This window comes from Panthera onca, chromosome E2 (genome assembly GCF_046562875.1).
Source record: "Panthera onca isolate mPanOnc1 chromosome E2, mPanOnc1 haplotype 2, whole genome shotgun sequence".
NCBI classification, from domain to species: Eukaryota; Metazoa; Chordata; class Mammalia; order Carnivora; family Felidae; genus Panthera; species Panthera onca.
In genome coordinates this window covers 58959-77255 of record NC_138353.1, presented here as the reverse complement: position 1 = coordinate 77255, position 18297 = coordinate 58959, and the positions used below count along the sequence as shown (strand labels likewise).

The following is an 18297-nucleotide window of genomic DNA, read 5'->3' as shown; positions in this document are numbered from 1 at the left end:
TCCAGCCGAGCCACGTCTGGGATCCCAGTTCCCGCCGGGTTGGTGCATCATCGGGCGCCTTCCGCCTGGCCACCCCAGAGGTCCCGCACCCCACCACTTCACCCACTAGAGGGCCCAGCTCATCCGACGGACCCTGACGTCTCCCTAATATTTCTGGACCTCAGGCACCTGGTAGCACCAGGGACAAGTTCTTAATAGGCCCAACCATGGCAGGAGGGGGCAGAGCTGGAGATGGCATGGACTTTCCTCTATGCTGGCTTACCAGCCAGGAAGCAAGTGGTTACTGGATCCTGCCCCTGGCTGGTCCCAGATTGGGATTCATTCCATCTAGCCTGAAGCTTGGGGTGTGGTCTCCCTACTACCCCCCTCCCCTAGGGCTGGTTCTAGGCACTGGATAGCCTACTGAGGGGTACCCTAGTGCCACCTGTGACCACACATCTTCCACCACGCTTACTGCGAGAGCCCTGGTGGACATCACCTCCCCCTCCCACCCCCAGAGAAGGAAGAGACGGAGGCCATGCAGTAACATTCCCCTTTAATAGCCTGGTGGGACCTCCAGTGGTGGAGGGGTGGGGTTCCCAAGCCCCAGCCACCCGGTCCCCTTGGCCACCCACCCCAGAGCCCAGAGTGGGGGGCTGGACAGCACCCAGCTGGGGGCTAGACAAGCCAATTCATTTCCCATCGCTGAGCGGGTCGGGGGGAGGCAGCGCCGACCTTAATCACATGGTGGTTAAAAAAAAAAATAACTAGGAGCGGGTGGCAAGGAGGGGAGGCAAGGCCAGGGCATGGGATTCCCCCACCAGCCACCCCATGCCCCCCACCTGTGGCCCCCAATAAATATTTGCAGGGGACGCCGGGGCTGGTGGCCCTGGCAGGGGTGGGCGTGCGCCAGCCCTATTTCAGGCAGCGCTCAAAGTAGGTGGAGCCGATATAGCCACCTCGCATGGAGCGCTGCACATTCTGCTCAAACAGCCGCCGGTTGTTCTGCAGGACCTCGGCGGCCTCCTTGTTCAGTGGGTCTTCAGGGTTGGGCTCCTGTGGCCGGTATGGGTGGGGGTCAACAGGCCCTAAGAGCAGAGAGGGCCAACCTCCACCCACCCCCCCCCCACCCCCCCGCCTCACCCCCACGCCTACTCACCAAGAAGAGATACTGCAGGCCATAAATTATGGAGTTTATCGTAAGGACTGGTTTCCAGTCCTCTCTGTGGACAAAGAATCAGGGTCAGACACTGGTGAGTGGCCACCACAGAGCCTGCTGGGACTGAACAGGTCAGGCCCAGGAGAAAGCTAAGGGCAAGACTTGAAGAAAATGTGGAGATGAAGAGATAGAGTACCACAGAGCACAGGAGAGAGGGAAAGGGCAGACATCTGTGCAGTCCAAAGTCAGGGCCCTCACCTGAGGATGTTGAGGCAGACGTTGCCCTCGAGGTCAATGTTGGGGTGATAGACCATTGTCTCACACTTCACCTTGGGGGGGTCATGTGGGTAACCCTGGCCCACCTGGCTCCAAAAAGAGAGAGAAAATAGATAGGTGCCCCAGCAGTGCCTGGTTGGGTCCTCAGCTGTTGCCTCCTCAGCCAGGGGGCCATCCCTGCCCACCTGGGACTCACCTTAAAACTGAACACAAACTTCCCACTCTTGTAGAAACCCTGTGAAAAGAAAGAGGAAGGTGTTAGGGCACCATCCTGCAGGGCCTGGCGGGTAAACCAGGTCTCCCAACACAAGGTGCCCCCCCCCCCCCCCCCCCCCCCGCCCCCGGCCATGCCTGGGAGTCCAACTTAGTGTGCCCTTACCTCATCAGGACAAATAACCAGTTTGAAGTTGAGGAGATCGTCTGGATCTGAGAAACTGATGTCACACGTCTTGGGCAGGTTCAGCTCGTTTATGTCTGGGTTTGCACAGCAGAGAAAGGGAACAAAAAGAGGGAGAGATGAGGGCACTCAGAGCAGGTGTAGGTGCTAGATCCATGGCATACTTCAAACATGCATTTTCAACTGTGCTATGCAATAGTTCCTGGCCCAGGGTAAGATCCAATTCTTCTGAATTTATAGCCTTATGTCTCAGCACTTGAGAGCTGGGTACCCCCAACCCAGCTCCCAAATGCTCCCACTCCCATGTGGCCTCCAAGAGCCTCCAACTACCCTAAACCTCAGGATCCCTAAACATGACCTCCATTTTCTAGTGGACACTGTTGGTCCCCACCTATCCACCCAAACTCAAGGATGCTGCCCCCCATTGTCTCCTCACCAATCCTGTCCCCGTGTCCCTCCTCTCTTCTGTTTGTCATCCCAAATTCAGGTACCCATCTAACCCTCAGACATATGCATTCCCATTGCTGTACCCCTCTAAGATTCCCACCGCCTACAGCACAACAGTCTAATTGCAACCTTACTCCCAACTCCAGTTCCTAGCACACACTCTCGCCCCTCCATGTGTCACCCCAAGCCCCAAAATAGCCGTGTGACCCCCAGACCCACAAATCCGTCCCCAAAACTTACTGTACCCCATCTGATTCTCAGATTCCTAATGATCCCAACATACTTCCCTAAATTTTCTCCCACTCCTATCCCCAATCCTTGGCCCCCCACTATCCAATCTCCTCTTTGTCACCCATATTCCTGCTGACCCCTATATTCTGGAGTCCCCCGCCTCCTACCCGCCCTCCATTGACGGACTCTCTGATTCCCGGTCCCTAATGCAAGATGCCTGGCTTTGGCTTTCTAAATATCCTAAATGTTCTACATTTGGACCCCTGTCTCTGACCCCTCCGGTGACTACATTACTTACCCCTAATGCCCCATCACACCAAACTAAGGCCCTAACCTCCAACCCCCACTTCTGTGGCCACATCTCTGACCCCCACTGACTGCATAATTCCACTCCCGAAACCTTTAACATCCCCCCCCAGGCGCTGACCTCCGACCCCCACCCCCATCCCCCGAACCCCTACCCTTCTGGATCCGCAGCTGCGCAGCCGACGCCTTCTTGCTGCTGCCCTTGGTGCCGCCCGCCGACTCCTCCTCCTTCTTCTGCTGCTTCAGCGAGAACAGCTTGATCATCCTGCCGCCGCCGCCGCTGCCGCCGCTGCGGGGCCCGGGACCCCGGCCACCCGGCCCCCTGCCGCCACCCGCGCCGCCTCCGCCACTCGAACCCGCCGCCGCGGCCTCCTCCGCTGCTGCTGCCGCCGCCGCCCGCCCGGCCTGCCGCGCCGCTCCGCGCCCACCGCGCGGCCCGCGTCGGCTCCCGTAGTCCGGCTCCGGCCTGGCCCAGCGCCTCGGACTCGCTCGGCGGCGCTCGGGCCGACTCGGCTGTTCTCGGGCCCGCTAGGCCCCGCCCCCACCCGGCCGCTCCCTCCTCCCCCTCGTCCGCTTAGGTCCCCTCAGGCCCAGCAGCGGCCGTGCCGCCTGTCCGTTCACTCGTTACCACCGCGAGGGGGTGCGGCTCGAGGGGAAGGAGGAGGCGGCGGCCGCGGTGGCGGCGGCCGCGTACTGAGGGAGGCTCGGCTTCCGCGGCAGCAGCGGCTTCGGCGCGGAGGTCCGCAACGGCCTCGGGCGCCCCACCGCTTCGGATATTTCCGTCGCTCGCCGACTTCGGCTTTTCTCGCCCGGCCTGCGCTGTGCGCCTGCGCAGCCGCCGCCACCCCGCGTTGCTCAGCGATAGGTCTTGGTATTCGGACTCTTTCGGCTAAGCTCGGTCATTTCCGGGCACGCTCGTGGGTCCAGGCATGGGCGGTGCCGCCGCCATCTTTAAGTGGGGCAGGTTCAGGTCGCTTCGCTCGTAGTCCACCCGTGCAGACGGCTGAGTGGGTAGGTCACATGAGGTCCTTGCCCCTGGAGGTCACAGAGGCAGGGTGACCAGGGCGGGCCGGAGCCACGGCGAGGCCATAGGCGTTGCCCAAGGAGTGCGGGGTCGAGTACCCTCGATGTCCCACCGCAAACGCAACACGCTCGCGGAGATCCTGGCTGAGGTAAACTAGCAAATAAAACGTGTATTGCGCTAGAGAGTGGTAAGCACTTTGGGAGTTCACATAGGTGGACACTTAGATGGGAATGTGGGGCAGGGGTGTTCTCAGAGCGGGTCCCGAGTTCCAGTGGGGACGCTTTGCGATCTTCAGCTCTCGGTATGGTCAGCCTCCACTCCAATCACAGCTCAGCGTTTCTCTGAGGGCGGGAGAAAGCGGCGCGGGGCGGTTCTGCGACTTCCGGTTGTCACCACGGAAACCGTCAGGCGGGTGAGCTGCGCGGCGAGCGTTGGATCGGGTTTGGGGCAGGGCAGATGGGTGCATCCGGAGCTCTGCAGCTTGGTCCTTTTGCGACCGAGTGCGGCTCCCGCTGTACGTCCCCTTGCGTCTCTAAGGCGACCTACCGTCATCGCCTGGGGCTTTGTGGAAGAGGTCTTGGCGGTCCAGTTGGGCCGGCGCTGGGGTTGGATAGGGGTGTTTACGGGTTCCTCTCAGCCGTCGACCCCGGAGCCAGGCCCGCAGTCCTGACTTAAGTGGAGTCGCCCTGACGCCATCTCATCCCCAGCGCCTCCTCAGACCCGACCTGGCGTCCACTTCAGCCATCCTCACCTCAGGGAGTCGCCTCCACCTCTTCGGATCTTGGGCTGGCGTCCATCTTGGCCCCAGCCTCCTTAGAGGCCCTGCTCTGTGGGTTCTCTGGTACCATTGACGTCCTCGGGCTCCATGGACAGATCCCAGTCGTGTCTTTGCAACTGCTTCCTCTTAGGCCCTTCCATTCTCAATGTCACCCTCCCAGACACCCCTTTCATTCCTCTGGTTGTGCCCTTATGCCAGCCTCACAGTCTCAGCATCCTTTCTTAATTTCTTTGTGCGTTGCGTGCTGGAGAGGTGCCAGGGTGAGGAAGGGGACTCAGGAGCATCAAACAGTTCAAATTGGGGGCTGACATTGCAACCATCCCAGCGTTCTCAGGCTTCAGACATGGCTGGTCTCAGGACTCATATGGCCCCTCCAGACTCACTCTTCCTCTATCCCTTTCTCTCTGTTCTTCTCAGCCATTCTGCTCTCCCGATTTATCGTACAGGCTATCTCCAGCTGAAGGTTGATGACCATTCTTTTTGCAGCCAGTCTCAGGGGTGTTGCCTATTGGTCACACTAAACCATGTGTCCATCCTCAGGCCAGTTTCTGAGGCCCATCAGCTGAAGGCCCATCTGAGGATGGGGTACGGTTCCCTGGAGAGGTGGCGCTGCACTAGCCAAAGCTAGACTCATGTGGTCTGTGACCTTATGGCTTCCTAACCATCCAGTGGGGAAGACTGAACCATGAAACAAAATGCTGGGTAAAGGGGGTCATGGGACCTGGACCAGGAAGGAGGGGATGGCTGTGCTGAGGCCGGGGATTGGGTTGGAAGTGGTGCAGCTGTGTTTCCCTTGTTATTCTCATGGCCACACAGTGACAGAGGGGCACAGGTGGTTTGGGTGGTGAGGGTGCCTGTATCCTCTGGGCCTGGCATTTGGAGGGATTGGGCAGCACATGGCAGGTGAAGAGTGAGAGTGGAAGTGCACTTGGGGTATTGGCACAGCTTCTGGGAGCTGTAACTGGGAAGATAGGATTGGTTTTGGTGGAAAGGAAGCGCAGGAGCGGGCAAGGAAGGGAGGCTGAGTATTGTGGGCCTCCAGGCTGGTGTTGGGATCAGAGGAGTGGTTCTCTCCAATGGAGAGAATTGGACAGGTTTAGGAGGCTTGGGGTTGGGATTAAGAATAAATGGATGCATGCAGCATAGGGAGACTGTGCTTGGGAGTAAACAGTATAGGCTCAGGTACAGATGATCCAGGGACAGGCTGGTTGGGCACTGTTGTAGCTTCCCCAGATGCCAGTGCCTTAGGGGTTCCTCTCCTGGCTTCCCCCTGTGGCTCTGGCTGAGTGAGGCCAAGTGGTCATCCTGTCTAAGCCCTCAGCTCTGCTGACAGTATGGCAGCCGTTGGGTTCACAGTCCGCAGCCTGGCTTGCAGAGGTGTCCCCAGCCAACTGTAGAAATAGCCTTTTGTGGGGCGGGGGGTGTTGGGGCTCTCACATCAACTTTCATGTTTGTTTCTTAGAGGACTGGTTCAGCATGGACTTCTCATGACTTTGGGCATGGGGCCTTGGCCTGATGTCTGCATGCTTTTCGTGTGTGTTGTAATTTTTCTTGTGTGGAATTTCAAGTTGTTAAGTAGTCATGTGTGCAGATTTCTCATCATGTTCTTCTTAAACCAAGATGATCAAAACATGAGAGCAGCCTTTCTTCTCTTTGTTTCTGATTATAAAATTCACACAGGCTTTGAAAAAAATCCATGTCACAGGATTTATGAAGTTGTGGCAGTACCCCTCACCCTCAGAGCACTAGGCATCTCAGTGTTTGTGTGCCTTCCTTAATCTGACTCCCAGCCTCCGCCTAGGGACCAGTGACTGCCCTCCTCCCCTCTGATTTATATATCCCAGATTAGAGTCCTTAGAGTTCCTTTTATAGTTGGAGAGGACAATGAGTGTTGGCATAGGGCCCAGGGGACTCCCCCCACCCCCAACTGTGTCACATGGGAGTGTCCCTACATGGGGACCTGTTGACTCTGCCAGATGTAGATTCCACAGTGGCCCTAGTCCTGGTTGGGGCTAGGCCAGGGGGAGATGGGGAGAGGGGCAGAGTAGGATAGGGAAGGGAGCAGGAAACACACCTTCTCTGGGATGGCTATTGGAAGCCTCTCGCCCAGGTGGCTTGTCTTTCCCTGATTTCAGGACTCCAGTCTTGTGGCAGCAGAGGCAAGTCCAGGTGTATTTCTGGAAGAAACTTGGACATGAGCCTCAAGAAGTTGTTCCTAGGGGTGCCTGCATGGCTCATTGGGTTAGGTGTCTGACTCTTGAGTTTGGCTCAGGTCATCTCCTGGTTCATGAGTTTGAAACCCTCAGAACGAGAGCAAGGTGACGCCTGCCCAGAGTGGGGTTTAAGTCCCAAGCCAGATCGTGATGCATGAATATTCTTTATTTGGCACTACTTTTCATTCTGTTTTTGGCGCCCAGTATACCTACCGTTTGGGGGGCAGGGGTGCTAGGTCAAGGGCCTACAATCAGATGGAGGGGGCAGATAACTAGGGCAAGAGAAAAAGTAGAGGGTTCCAGAGATGCCAGCCCACAATCTGCAGGCCATTGAACCCGTAATGGCAGCAACTGTATTTTCATGTAAGCTGCTGCTGGCTGTGTTTCCTATGGCTTGCCACTGAACACATTCCTCATAGAGACCATCCAGTGTGGGGGAGCCTTTGGGGGTTGTGCACCTGGCCAGGGTTGGTGGAGACTGTGGCCCATGGAATGTGAATGATTACTAGAGGGCTGGGGAACTGGCCTGGGGCCAGTTGACTTCAATTTCCAGACTGGCTGGGGTTCTATCCTAAAGGGAACCTAACCTGAACACCTGCTGGTAGTTAACATGCATGAAAGAATCTAGATTTCTAGATAAAACCTTCCAGCTTTTATGCCTAAGAAATGGCTTCCTTGGTTTAAAGTTTTACAAACATATCCCTAGCTCTGGCCTGCTGGACACGAGTTTGCTACTTCTGTTGCACCTGATGATCTTGGCTGGCTGGGGAAAACTGGGCCAGTCCTCACTTGGTAGTTGACCCGACCCAAGGTTGTTCAGGTTGAAGGCATCACAGACAAATAGTACAGTAGGCATGGTACAAGGCAGCACCCACAAGATGCTGTTAGGAGTCACCTCTGCAGGGGGCCATGGCTCTCACAGAGACTGCGTGGTTGCAAAAGTAGTAGATGGGTGGGGTGGATGGAGGGACCCGCCCAACTACTGGGGAGGCATTGAGTGGGTGGATACCAGACCCAGGTTCTGTCTGTTGTTTATTGAGCACCTACTGGGGATCCAGGTCCTGGGTGGACCTGCCCGTACCTAAGCTTGATCACAGCCCTCACAACAACCCTGTGAGGTGAGTGTTCTGCGTGGGCGTGCGTGCACACACACACACACACACACACACACACACACACACACACACTCTTCCCCCCAACAAAAGGCCAAAAGAGAGGGACGTAGAGGAAGGGTACCGTGAGCGCTGGTTACTCGGCACTGTGGATGCGCTGGTGCTGGATAAGCTTAGTGCTCTGGTGGAAGCGGCGGCCACAGTCCTGGCAGGCAAAGGGCTTCTCGCGCCGGTGGGTACGCAGGTGCTGTGTGAGCGTGGGCCTCTGGCGGAACGCCTTGCCGCACTCCGGGCACACGTAGGGCCGCTCGCCTGTGTGGATGCGCCGGTGTTGTGTGAGATTGGCGTGCTGCCGGAAGCTCTGGCCGCAATCAGGACAGGCAAAGGGCCGCTCACCCGTGTGGATACGCTGGTGCTCGGTGAGCCGAGAAACCTGCGTGAAGCCCAGGCCGCACTCACTACAGTGGTAGGGTTTCTCCCCAGTGTGCGTCCGCTGGTGGCGCGTGAGCTTCAGACGCTGGCTGAAGCGTTGGCCACACTCGGGGCAGGCAAAGGGTTTCTCGCCTGTGTGCACGCGCAGGTGCTGTGTGAGCGTGGGCCGCTGGCGGAACGCCTTGCCACACTCGGCGCAGGCGAAAGGCCGCTCGCCGGTGTGGATACGACGGTGTTGTGTAAGGTTGGAACGTTGTCGGAAGCTCTGGCCGCACTCGGCGCAGGCGAAGGGCCGCTCACCACTGTGTACTCGCCGGTGCTGCAGCAGCACTGAGCGGCGACCGAAGCGCTCACCACACTCCACGCAGCCAAAGGATTTGTCACCTGTGTGCACTGCCTGGTGTTCTAGTAGTACAGCGCGCCGCGCGAAGCTCTCGCGACACTCGCTGCAGGGGAAAGGCCCTGGGGGCTCAGGCGCACCGGGAGGTGCAGCGGGTGCAGCGCCAGGGCCGGGGGGGTCGCCGTGGATGCGCTGGTGCTGCAACAGGTTGGAGCGCTGTCGGAAGCTCTGGCCGCACTCCGCACAGTGGAAAGGCTGCTCGCCTGTGTGCACACGCCGGTGCTCCTCCAGGCGGGCGCTGCGCACGAAGCCCTGGCCGCAGTCGCTGCACACAAATGGCCGCTCCTCAGTGTGTGTGAGTTGATGGCGCAGAAGGTGCGAACTTCGGCTGAAGCTCCGGCCACACTCGTTGCACACGAATGGCCGCTCTCCCGTGTGTATTTTCTGGTGCCTCAGTAGGTTACTGCGTTGGCTGAACACCTTCCCGCACACGTCACAGTGGCCACCTCTCCCTGCCCCGGGGTCCGTGCTGGGCCGGCCCCGGCCCCGGCCCCTGGGAGCACGCCAGCGGGCTGTGCCTAGCATAGGGCTCATAAGCTGGCAGGAACCCTCATTCGTGGGGTTCTGCTCACCTCCTGGGCCACTGGGGAGCAGGAGCGCACGTGAGAAGCCACTTTCATGGGAGGGTGACCGGAGTTGGTCCGTGAGGCCCACCATGCGGAGGTCCCAGGGGATATGGAAGTGGGGGCTCACAGTGCCTGGGCCAGCAGAGACACTTTCCATCTGGAGTGCAAACCCTGCATTGCACAAGGGGATCCAGTCATGCATGCCAAGAGAACTGTTCCCGACCCACTCCAGCCGGTGGGAAAGAGTGTGAACTAGAGGTGCCTGAAACTAGCCAGTGAGGCAGACAGAGGTAACAAGGGCACGGCAAGGACTCTTATCTGTGTTTCCCAAAGGAGGTGACAAGGGGACAGAACCTTGCATGAGGAGGAGGATTCAGAAGTTGGGGACATGCTTTCTAGGCCTGGCTTAAGTTTGCAAAAATCATCTTTCTGGAAGGGCTCTAGGGCAAAAATGGGTCAGGTGGCCCTTGCACTAGGTGGTGATGGTTTCCAGAAATACACAGAAGTGGGTGGGTCTGAGGGAGGTTGGAAGTGGAGCCAACAGGAAGGTAACTTGGAGGGGAGTGGGCCAGGCCGCACGACTTTGGTCTGATGTGCCTTGCCTGAGATGTGCATGGGGCACCTGAGGGGCAGAGACTACATGCAGCTGTGGAGTTCAGGAGTTGGGGCTCAGTCTGCAGGGAAATGTGACCATGGCAGCTGTGGCATATGCATGGCACACAGAGCCCCGGCCCTGTGTGTGATCAAGTAAGAGTGGGTGTCTATGGAAAGAAGTAGCAGGTCCTAGCCACGCTGTGAGCACTCTAGCATTAGATGCTGTGTGAGGAAGGAGGTGTAAGCAAATGCAACTGAGAAGCAGGGACTAGAAAAAGAGGAAGGCTGCAAGGAGACTAAGAGAATAGCAAGGACTTCAGTGGGTGACAGAAAATCCAGTAAGTTGTCAAAGAAAAGTCATAAATTACACTCTGTCAAAGGAAATCGTTCATGCACAGCATTGATAACCTTAGAGCCAAAAAATGAATGACAGATTCTCCAGAAGCAAAAGGGTAATTAAGCTTCTAAGTAAAGAGCTCCAGTTAATCAACAAAACCAATGACCTGACAAAACACGGGCAAAGGAGGTGAACAGGAAAGGAAATGTAACTAATACTAAATCCCATAATATATGCTTAATTCACTCCTAAGAAAACTGAATATTAGAGTTGTAGTCATCTATCATTCTCCCACCCTCCCTGGAGGGACCCAAGTGTTTGCATGCCTTGCTAGTAAGCGAAATGGGAAGCCAGTGTGGCAAAATACATTAAAATAGCAAATTTCTCACACTCTGATCAGCAATTTCACTTTTATGCACTTCAACAGTTGTGTTCCCCACTGTTCAAAATGACCTATATATGAGATTTTTCAGTTCACCACTGGAAATCCACACAAAGGAATGTAAGTAGGAGCTGCGATGGATAAACAAGTGTGTCCACAGTGAGCCACAGGGGGGCTTTACGCAGCTGTCCAGAGAGGAGGGCACCTGCTGCTGTGTGCTGAAGTGGGAAGATGCAGGAAAAATGTCAGGTGTGAAACATGGTGATTAGGCATTCACATGTATTTTAAAGAGAAACAAGTATGTATCTGAATCTGTGTTTGCTTTTTTATGCACAAAATCTTTTTGGAAGAACACACAAGAAGATGGTAGTGCTGGCTGTTGAGGGACAAGACTGTATAACACAGGCAGGGGAGGGGCATTCCAGTGTACACTCCCTTGTGCCTTTTGAATTTTCTAACATGGGAATATATTAGCTATTTAAAATACTACAATGAAGGGGCGCCTGGGTGGCTCAGTCGGTTGAGCGTCCGACTTCGGCTCAGGTCATGATCTCGCGGTCCGTGAGTTCGAGCCCCACGTCAGGCTCTGTGCTGACTGCTCAGAGCCTGGAGCCTGTTTCAGATTCTGTGTCTCCCTCTCTCTCTGACCCTCCCCCGTTCATGCTCTGTCTCTCTCTGTCTCAAAAATAAATAAACGTTAAAAAAAAAAAAAAAAAAAAAAAAATACTACGATGAAAACACTGGCTGCACAGGAGCAGCCAGGAGTCCTGAATGGAGACCAAGGTAGCTGAAGGAATCAGTTATTTGAAGATGCGAACTCTGGTTGTCCACAGAGAGAGTGTGGATACAGAGAAGGAACCTGCCAAAGTGTCTGAGGTGGTGGTGCCAGTGTGGATGGAGAAAGCTGAAAGACTGTGGGGTTCTGAACTGAGAGAGAAGCAGGTCCAAGTTAGAGGTGGTGGTCAAACAAAGTACGAGGCCCAGCCTGGCCAGCCAGTTTAAGACTAAAACAGCAGATTAGGGATGTGCCAGATCCTACTCTCTCAGCTCCAACATGCAGAAATGACAACAGAACCTGAGAAAATATTTAAAAATGTTTTGGACAGCTCCAAAGGAAAGAAAGGACAGTTGGTGGGGCTTAGGAATCCAGAGCCTGCACAGTGAGCTCTGAAGCCCCTGTGACTTTAGTCCCCAGGTCTAAAGCCAGGCTCTGTCACGAAGCTGGGGGTTGAAGACATGGGCTGGGTTAGCTCAGTCCACCCACATACCTGACCAGGAATAAGGTGCTTGCTTTTGGCTGGGCTCCAGAAGTATCGTCACTGAATGTCCTGGGGCCCAGATGGTACTTCCACTTCAAGGTTATGAGTCTTCTCACCTAGCATGATGCTTAGGGCAGGGACAAATGAAGCTCCTACAGCTATGAAGGGCAGACTGTCAACAGTACAACCAGCTGGAGAATTCACACTTGAGGAAACTAAACTAGCTAAACAGCCTGGAAAGGACACTAAAGTATGTCTAAATCCTCAAAGGAGGAATCACCATCCATGAAACAAGGACATTATGGAAAAAGGATGAATTAGGATCCTTATTGACAAAAAACATAGCAAATGGAGACTTACAAGTAATAAAGGTATCTATTTTAACTTTGTTCTATCCTGAAATAACAGTAAAAACCACACCAAAATTTTTTGGTTTTTAACGCATAAGATCCACAAAGGTGAGAGGAAAGGAAACAAACCCCGTAACATTTTCTATTTCAGAAAGCTAAGGGGCAAATACTAATTGTGTAGCAGATTGGAGAAAGTGCATATTAAACTAGTAGTAAAGAAAGTGGAAAAACAAACAACAACAATAAAACCAACCCCAAAAAACCCAAACCCTGTTTGACCCCAAAGAAGACTTGAAAAGTTCAGGAGCTGGAGGTAGCAGGTAGCTCTGGCCATGGAGGTGAAGAGGCAGGGCCACCAAGCAGGATGGGGAGGCTGTTCAGCAGCAGCTGGGTTGGACTGCTGCAAGGAACAGACCTGGGATGTCTGCACAGAATTCTGAGCAAATAGTGGGCACTGCTGTAGCTCTGATTCCTGGATCTCTTCCCCCATCCTGGCAAAAGGCTGGGTTGAGGGTAGAAGACCATACTGAGGAAGCAATATAACCAAGAACCAGGTAACAGGCATACCAGAAACAAGGGAACAAAACAATGGAGAGAAAAAAAACCGAGAGAAACTATTCGAGGTAGTTTCCCACAATTGAGTGATATGGATTTCAAGTTGAAAGGGCTCACCAATGATGATGAAAAAGCTTTGAAACTAAATAAAAAGAATTCCTCAAGCAGCCAAACTAGCCTAATATAGAATGTTAGATCAGTGCGTTTTAGAGATGTAGCATGTCAAAACTTTTTATCTCCCATACCATAGTTTGCAGAAAGGTCCCCCAGAACAAGGGAGTAAACCAAGAAAAAGAAGGGGTCCAGGAAACAAGAAAGAAGACGCAGGGAGACTGGATGATGGCAGACCAAGAGTGGTAAAGCTGAGGTGGACAGCAGAAGGCCTTTAGTCTCCTGCTCTGTCCTGCCCGATCCTCAACCCGTGTCAAGGTCCCTCCTGCCCACTGTCTACTAACCTACTATCCTTGCCAGATCCAGACCCTCCCTCCCCGACTATCCAGACAGTGGGATGCAAACCCAGAATCCATCCAGGATGGGAGGGCTGGGAAAGGACGGGGGTGTGGGGAATACAGGCCCTGCTCTAAGGAGGTTTTACTATGGTGGGGAGCAGTAGCTGGAGGGAACAGGTTGGCTGAGGGCTCGACTTATGAGGACAGGAGATGCTGAAAGTTACATGCTGCAAGGGATGGTCCACGGAATGGAGAAGTTTGGAGATGCTGGAATGAGAGGGCCACCTGAGCAGGGCCAGGAGTGGGATGGGTTGATGTGCCGCTACCATGCAGAGGGCCTTGCCCCACCATGTTCCATCTCACTCACCTGGAGGAAAGATGCCCCCAGCTTCCTCCTGCCACAGGGCCCCAGGATGCTCCCTCCACGAAGGCCCCTCAAGCCCAGTCTCGCTGCGGGGAGAGGCCTGGTCCAGCACTATCTCATAATCCTGAAACCATAGTGGTCACTGTTCGTCTGTGCCCAGCTAGGTCCAGGGAGGGACCTATCTGACCCCCACCCACTGAGGCTCCCCAGACAGGGTGGGGAGCATGGTCTGTATGGGGCTCACCTGGGCCTCTTTAGGCAGGAGAGTGGAAGTGGCTTCCTGGGGATTGGCTAGAGGCCCAGAATCCAGAAGCTCTGTAGAGGAAGGTTGGGGTCAGGCGGCCCATGGGTGTCCCCACCCCACTGCCCTCCTCAGTGGTATGCCAAATGCTGGAATCCAAGTTTGGAGCTGGACATGGCTGGGCATCTCTAAGGGCTCAGCCTGGGGGTGGAGTAAAGCAAAGCCCCCTTGAAGACCACAGGAGAAGTTACAGCAGGATGAGACAAGCTCAGGTCTGTGCTCTGTACCCTTGCATGAGTCCTGGGTAGGATGGCCAGTGAGGGTGGAGAGAAGCACTGCACTAGGGTCCACACAGGAATGATGGATGGTGTGGGAAGCCAACTTTGGCATCTGCCTGGAAGGAGTAAAATGGGGAGGGGTATGCCTTCCAGCACCCTGGGGTCCTCCCTCAGTCACACCAACCCATATTCAAGCCTGCTGCCTGCTCTCCAGAGAATTGCTATTGTCTCCTAATGGATCTCCTTGGGGAGTGAATCCCACGTGCCTCACACACAGAACCCCAATAGCTTACTACTCCATGCTAGGGGAGAGCAGAGAAACATAGTTGTAACAGTCAGACTTGGCATGTGAGGAGTAGTGATGGCCACTAGCTAGGCAGGTTGTGGGGGCTACTAGGGCATATGAACAGTTCCATCCAGCAGGGGACCTTTAGGCTGTTGAGGCCAGGCCCCTCTGGTCCACCCAATCAGGCCTTGGGCCATGCATACCTTGCGTGCCCTCACCTGGGTCCTCTGTAACCATGGGCTCCTCTTTCACCTGAAGGCCCAGCGGTGACTCGTGTGTGGCTTCAGATGGTGTCCCGGGTCCACGTTCTGGAGTCCGTGGCTTGGTTTGAAGGAGGGGCTGGAAGTTGGAGGGTTCCATCTTCTCTGATAGCACTTCCTGACCCTGTACTTGGACTGTGACCTGGAGAGGTGCCCCCAAACATCAAGGGCCCAGGCAGAGAGTTGGGTTTTGCACAAGCAGGGGGGTTTATGGGCAACCACCCCATCACAGGACTCCAGGGGTCCTGACCTACTCTGTTCTCCAAGGACCCACTTCCCTCCAGGACTGAGCCAGGAGTGAAGGGACCACCCGCAGTTGCTCTCCTGCTGCAGGCACCCAGGAATGCCCAGTGGTCTCCCTCTCTCCCCACCGTGCATCCCTTCCCATGTCCATGACTCCAGGTGATGTAGGGATAGACCAATGAGGCTGGCCCTGGAAACGCATCTATGCTCACACAAGGTCTGCTGCAAGTGACCACTTCTAAACCACAAGGAATAGGTGTCTGGCTGAGCATGGCACTCCCCAGGGTGGGGCAGAGCTGGATACTGTTCCAGCCTGGACCCTGGCTCAGGGCCACAGACTCACCCATCTTCGGGGTCCTCCTGGCTCCTGGCGAAGCCCCTCGACCAGGGCGGCTGCTTCTTCAGGGCTGCCTGGCCGCTGTCCCTCCACGCGGGCCTGGATCTCAGGGGGCAGTGCACCCAGGAACCGCTCTAGGACCAGGAGCTCCAGCATCTGCTCTTTGGAGTGAACCTCTGGCTGCAGCCACTGGCGGCATAGCTCCCGGAGCTGGGCCAGGGCCTCTTGGGGACCCACTGCCTCTTCATAGTGGAAGTGTCGAAAACGCTGGCGTGCAGTCTCTGGGCCCGGATCCCACAGGGCAGCGTCACCCTCCTCATCTGAGTCCTCCAGCTTCACCATGACAGGTCGCTCATCTTCCAAGGATGTGTGACCTGGGGAGCCTAGTGCTGCAGGCCTCATTGGAAAGACTGGGCTGGGGGCTCCAAGGACAGTGTCTTCCCCTGGGGGAGGAATAGGATGAGGCTGCTGGGAGGAGGACAAACAGCAGCAAATGCTTACTAAGCACCTACTGTATGCTGTGGTGTTCCATATTCAGACCTGCACCGAGTGGAAGGCAGATAAGAAAACGGGCACAGAGAGATGGTCACAAGCCAGGCACCTGAGTCTCTGGTCTCTAGCTGGGACCTAGTCTCTGGTATTCCCTGCTCCAAACACAAGGTGCTTCTTAGGAATAGAAGGCACCTCCTCTCCTCTAAATCCTGTCCTTCTATGTGCACCACCTCATCCTTGCCCTGTGGCTGTCAGGTAAATCACATTTACAACATCCACTACCCTCCCCCCCCCCCCCCCCATTCAGCCTCCAACACCAGTCCATCACTGCACCACCCACACTCCCATCTAGTCTCTCAGACCATTCCCTTCTCAACTTGTTTCTACAGAGCAGCCTCCCTCCACCTCTACCCTCCCCCCCCCCCCCCCCCCCGCCGTCCCCGGGGCAAAGTCAACTGTGTGGCCAAGCCTCCAGGCAGCATCCCCCCCCCCCCCCCATTCAGCCCCATTCTGAACCAGCCGAACTTATTATCACGCTACGTAATGCCCCATCATCTCTTCAGTTTCCTGATTTAGGCAGGGTTAGGAGGTGATGGGGGAGCTCCAGGGGGCCCACAAAGGCCCCAAGACCACTGGACCGGGTGCCTGCAAGCAAGGTTGGAGATTCTGATCTGGCCTATTTGCTACATAACTTGGCAAGTTTCTGTGAACCTCAGTTTCCCCATCCTTACCGATCCCCTGTAAGTGGGGGCGCTCCCCCCTCCCTGCCATTGCTGCTCCTTTTGCAGCTGGTGTTAATGTGCAGGCTTTGTGAAGAAATCTGAGTTTATTACGTGAGTAAGGATCGATTTCCAGGGTCGCCTGATCCCGTGAGTCAAATTCCGTTCCTGAAGGTTCCAGGTCAACCCGAAACCCTGGGAAAAGGTTGGACCATTTTTAAGCCGGCCAGCCCCTGCGAAGGTTTCTGCACTACATTTACCAGAAATCTTGGAGGGCAACTTCCACTTGGGAGAGCGCCCTCTTCCCACTCCCAGGGTTGGTCTAGTGCCGCCAGGGCAACCGGGAAGGGGGGGCGGGGCTCCGAGAGCTTGTCGCTGTGGCATTTCAGTGATAGATGAGCGTCGCCGACAGCACCGGGCTCACCGAGAGGGAGTGCTTAGGTCCCTGTTCCGCACTCCCGCAGGGTAGCCGCAATCCAAGAGTTAGCGGTCGCCGCCCGAGTCCCCGCCCAAGCCTTCCTCTTTGAGAGGTCCCCGCCCTCACCTCCACGCTCAGCGGGCCGCTCCGCGCTCCTAAGCATGCGCAATCGCCGACTTCCCCCTCCCCGGACGGACTAGGTCTCCCAGAATGCTCCACGCATTCAGCCCGAGTGCCACCTGGCTCTTCCCCCACCCTCGCCTCGTTTTCCACCCTCCTCCCCTGTCCCCCGGTGTAGCATTCGCAACGATCAGATCACACGCCCGGCCGCCTCTTCCGCGCTCCCCGCCTCAGATCCAGGCGTCCATGCCCCGTCGACGTGCGTAAGCTTCTCTGGGGGCTTCGAACAGCAGCACCGCCTTCCCAACCGCGCATGCCCCCCACCACGTTTTCCTCAATTCTTTACGGGTGTTCCTGGGATTAGCAGGGTTCTGCACCAATCACCGTCCTCGCTAGGGCGCCGGCAACCTACGTCTCCATGGCAACCTTCTGCCTCGAAAGGGGCACCTCCTTCATCGCCCGCCGGGACGGCAGATTCGGAGAGGCTTGGCCGCGTGCTTTCTGGGAAGTGTAGTTGGCTGAGACCTCCGTGCGCGTACGCGCAGCCAGACGACGTCCCATTGTGTACGTGGCGGGCCCGGGCGTTTCCATGGTAACCGGATGGGCTGACTAGTAGGTCTCCAGCTCAACCCAGGGGAGCCGCTGGCCGTCTGAGAGGCGATGGGGGACGTGGGATAAGGGCTTGGGGAGCGGGCCGGAGCAGAGAAGCCGAGCGAGCCAGTAAGGAAAGACAGACGCGAAGACTTCCGGGCAGGGAGAGACCCAAAGCCTATGAGGGTCCACTCGGGGGCAGAGAGATTCAAGGAGAGACCGTGAAAATAATTGAACAGATACAGAGACCGAGACACCGGTAGGAAAGAAAGTCAACGGGGAGGTATTTCTCCTTTCAGAGACCTAGAGAATGTGATAAGAAGCCAGAGGATCAGAGAGTCAGGGCTAGGTAGACAGGAGTGTCCGTAAAGTTAGCAAGAGGGAGGGAGATCAAGAAGGGGTGGATATGAAAGGTGAGACAAAGTGGGAGAGTGAGATAGATTCACAAAGACAAGAAGTGCAGATATTGAGATTCAAGAGACAGATAAGGAATACAGACATACAGAGGCAAGAGGAGAGGAAGGGACAGAAATTAGAGATGGATTGAGAGTTTTCAAAGACCTAGAGAAGGGTGACAGACGGCAAGTAGAGACAGTTGGAGGGAGACTTGTTAGGGAAACTTATCCAAAAATTGACAATAGGACAAAACAGGATGACTGGGGACCCTCTCTGCGTTTCCTAGCATTGTCTACCAAGCCCACT

The 18297-nt window shown here is 55.7% G+C and overlaps 2 protein-coding genes across 8 annotated transcripts; both read right to left on the bottom strand.

Annotated features, from left to right (window-relative positions):
* Positions 1–518: 518 nt before the first annotated feature.
* Positions 519–3637, bottom strand: UBE2M (ubiquitin conjugating enzyme E2 M). Its single transcript, XM_078438607.2, has 6 exons — positions 2951–3637; positions 1794–1888; positions 1611–1649; positions 1397–1500; positions 1139–1202; positions 519–1035 (listed from the first exon to the last, which is right to left on the bottom strand). Exons 1-6 carry the CDS (start codon positions 3057–3059, stop codon positions 895–897), a joined length of 552 nt encoding a protein of 183 aa, XP_078294733.1. The 5' UTR covers positions 3060–3637; the 3' UTR covers positions 519–894.
* A 4187-nt stretch (positions 3638–7824) lies between these two features.
* Positions 7825–17539, bottom strand: MZF1 (myeloid zinc finger 1). 7 transcript variants are annotated; one of them, XM_060652315.3, is made up of 7 exons: positions 17011–17116; positions 16479–16661; positions 15262–15698; positions 14634–14817; positions 13855–13925; positions 13614–13734; positions 7825–9491 (listed from the first exon to the last, which is right to left on the bottom strand). In XM_060652315.3, the coding sequence occupies exons 1-7, from the start codon at positions 17045–17047 to the stop codon at positions 8059–8061; spliced, it is 2466 nt and encodes an 821-aa protein (XP_060508298.3). In that variant the 5' UTR covers positions 17048–17116; the 3' UTR covers positions 7825–8058. The 7 variants fall into 7 exon arrangements, with proteins under 7 accessions (XP_060508298.3, XP_078294703.2, XP_078294704.2 ...); XM_078438577.2 differs by lacking the exons at positions 16479–16661; positions 17011–17116 and adding an exon at positions 17417–17539; XM_078438578.2 differs by lacking the exons at positions 16479–16661; positions 17011–17116 and adding an exon at positions 17351–17535.
* Between the last annotated feature and the right edge of the window lie 758 nt (positions 17540–18297).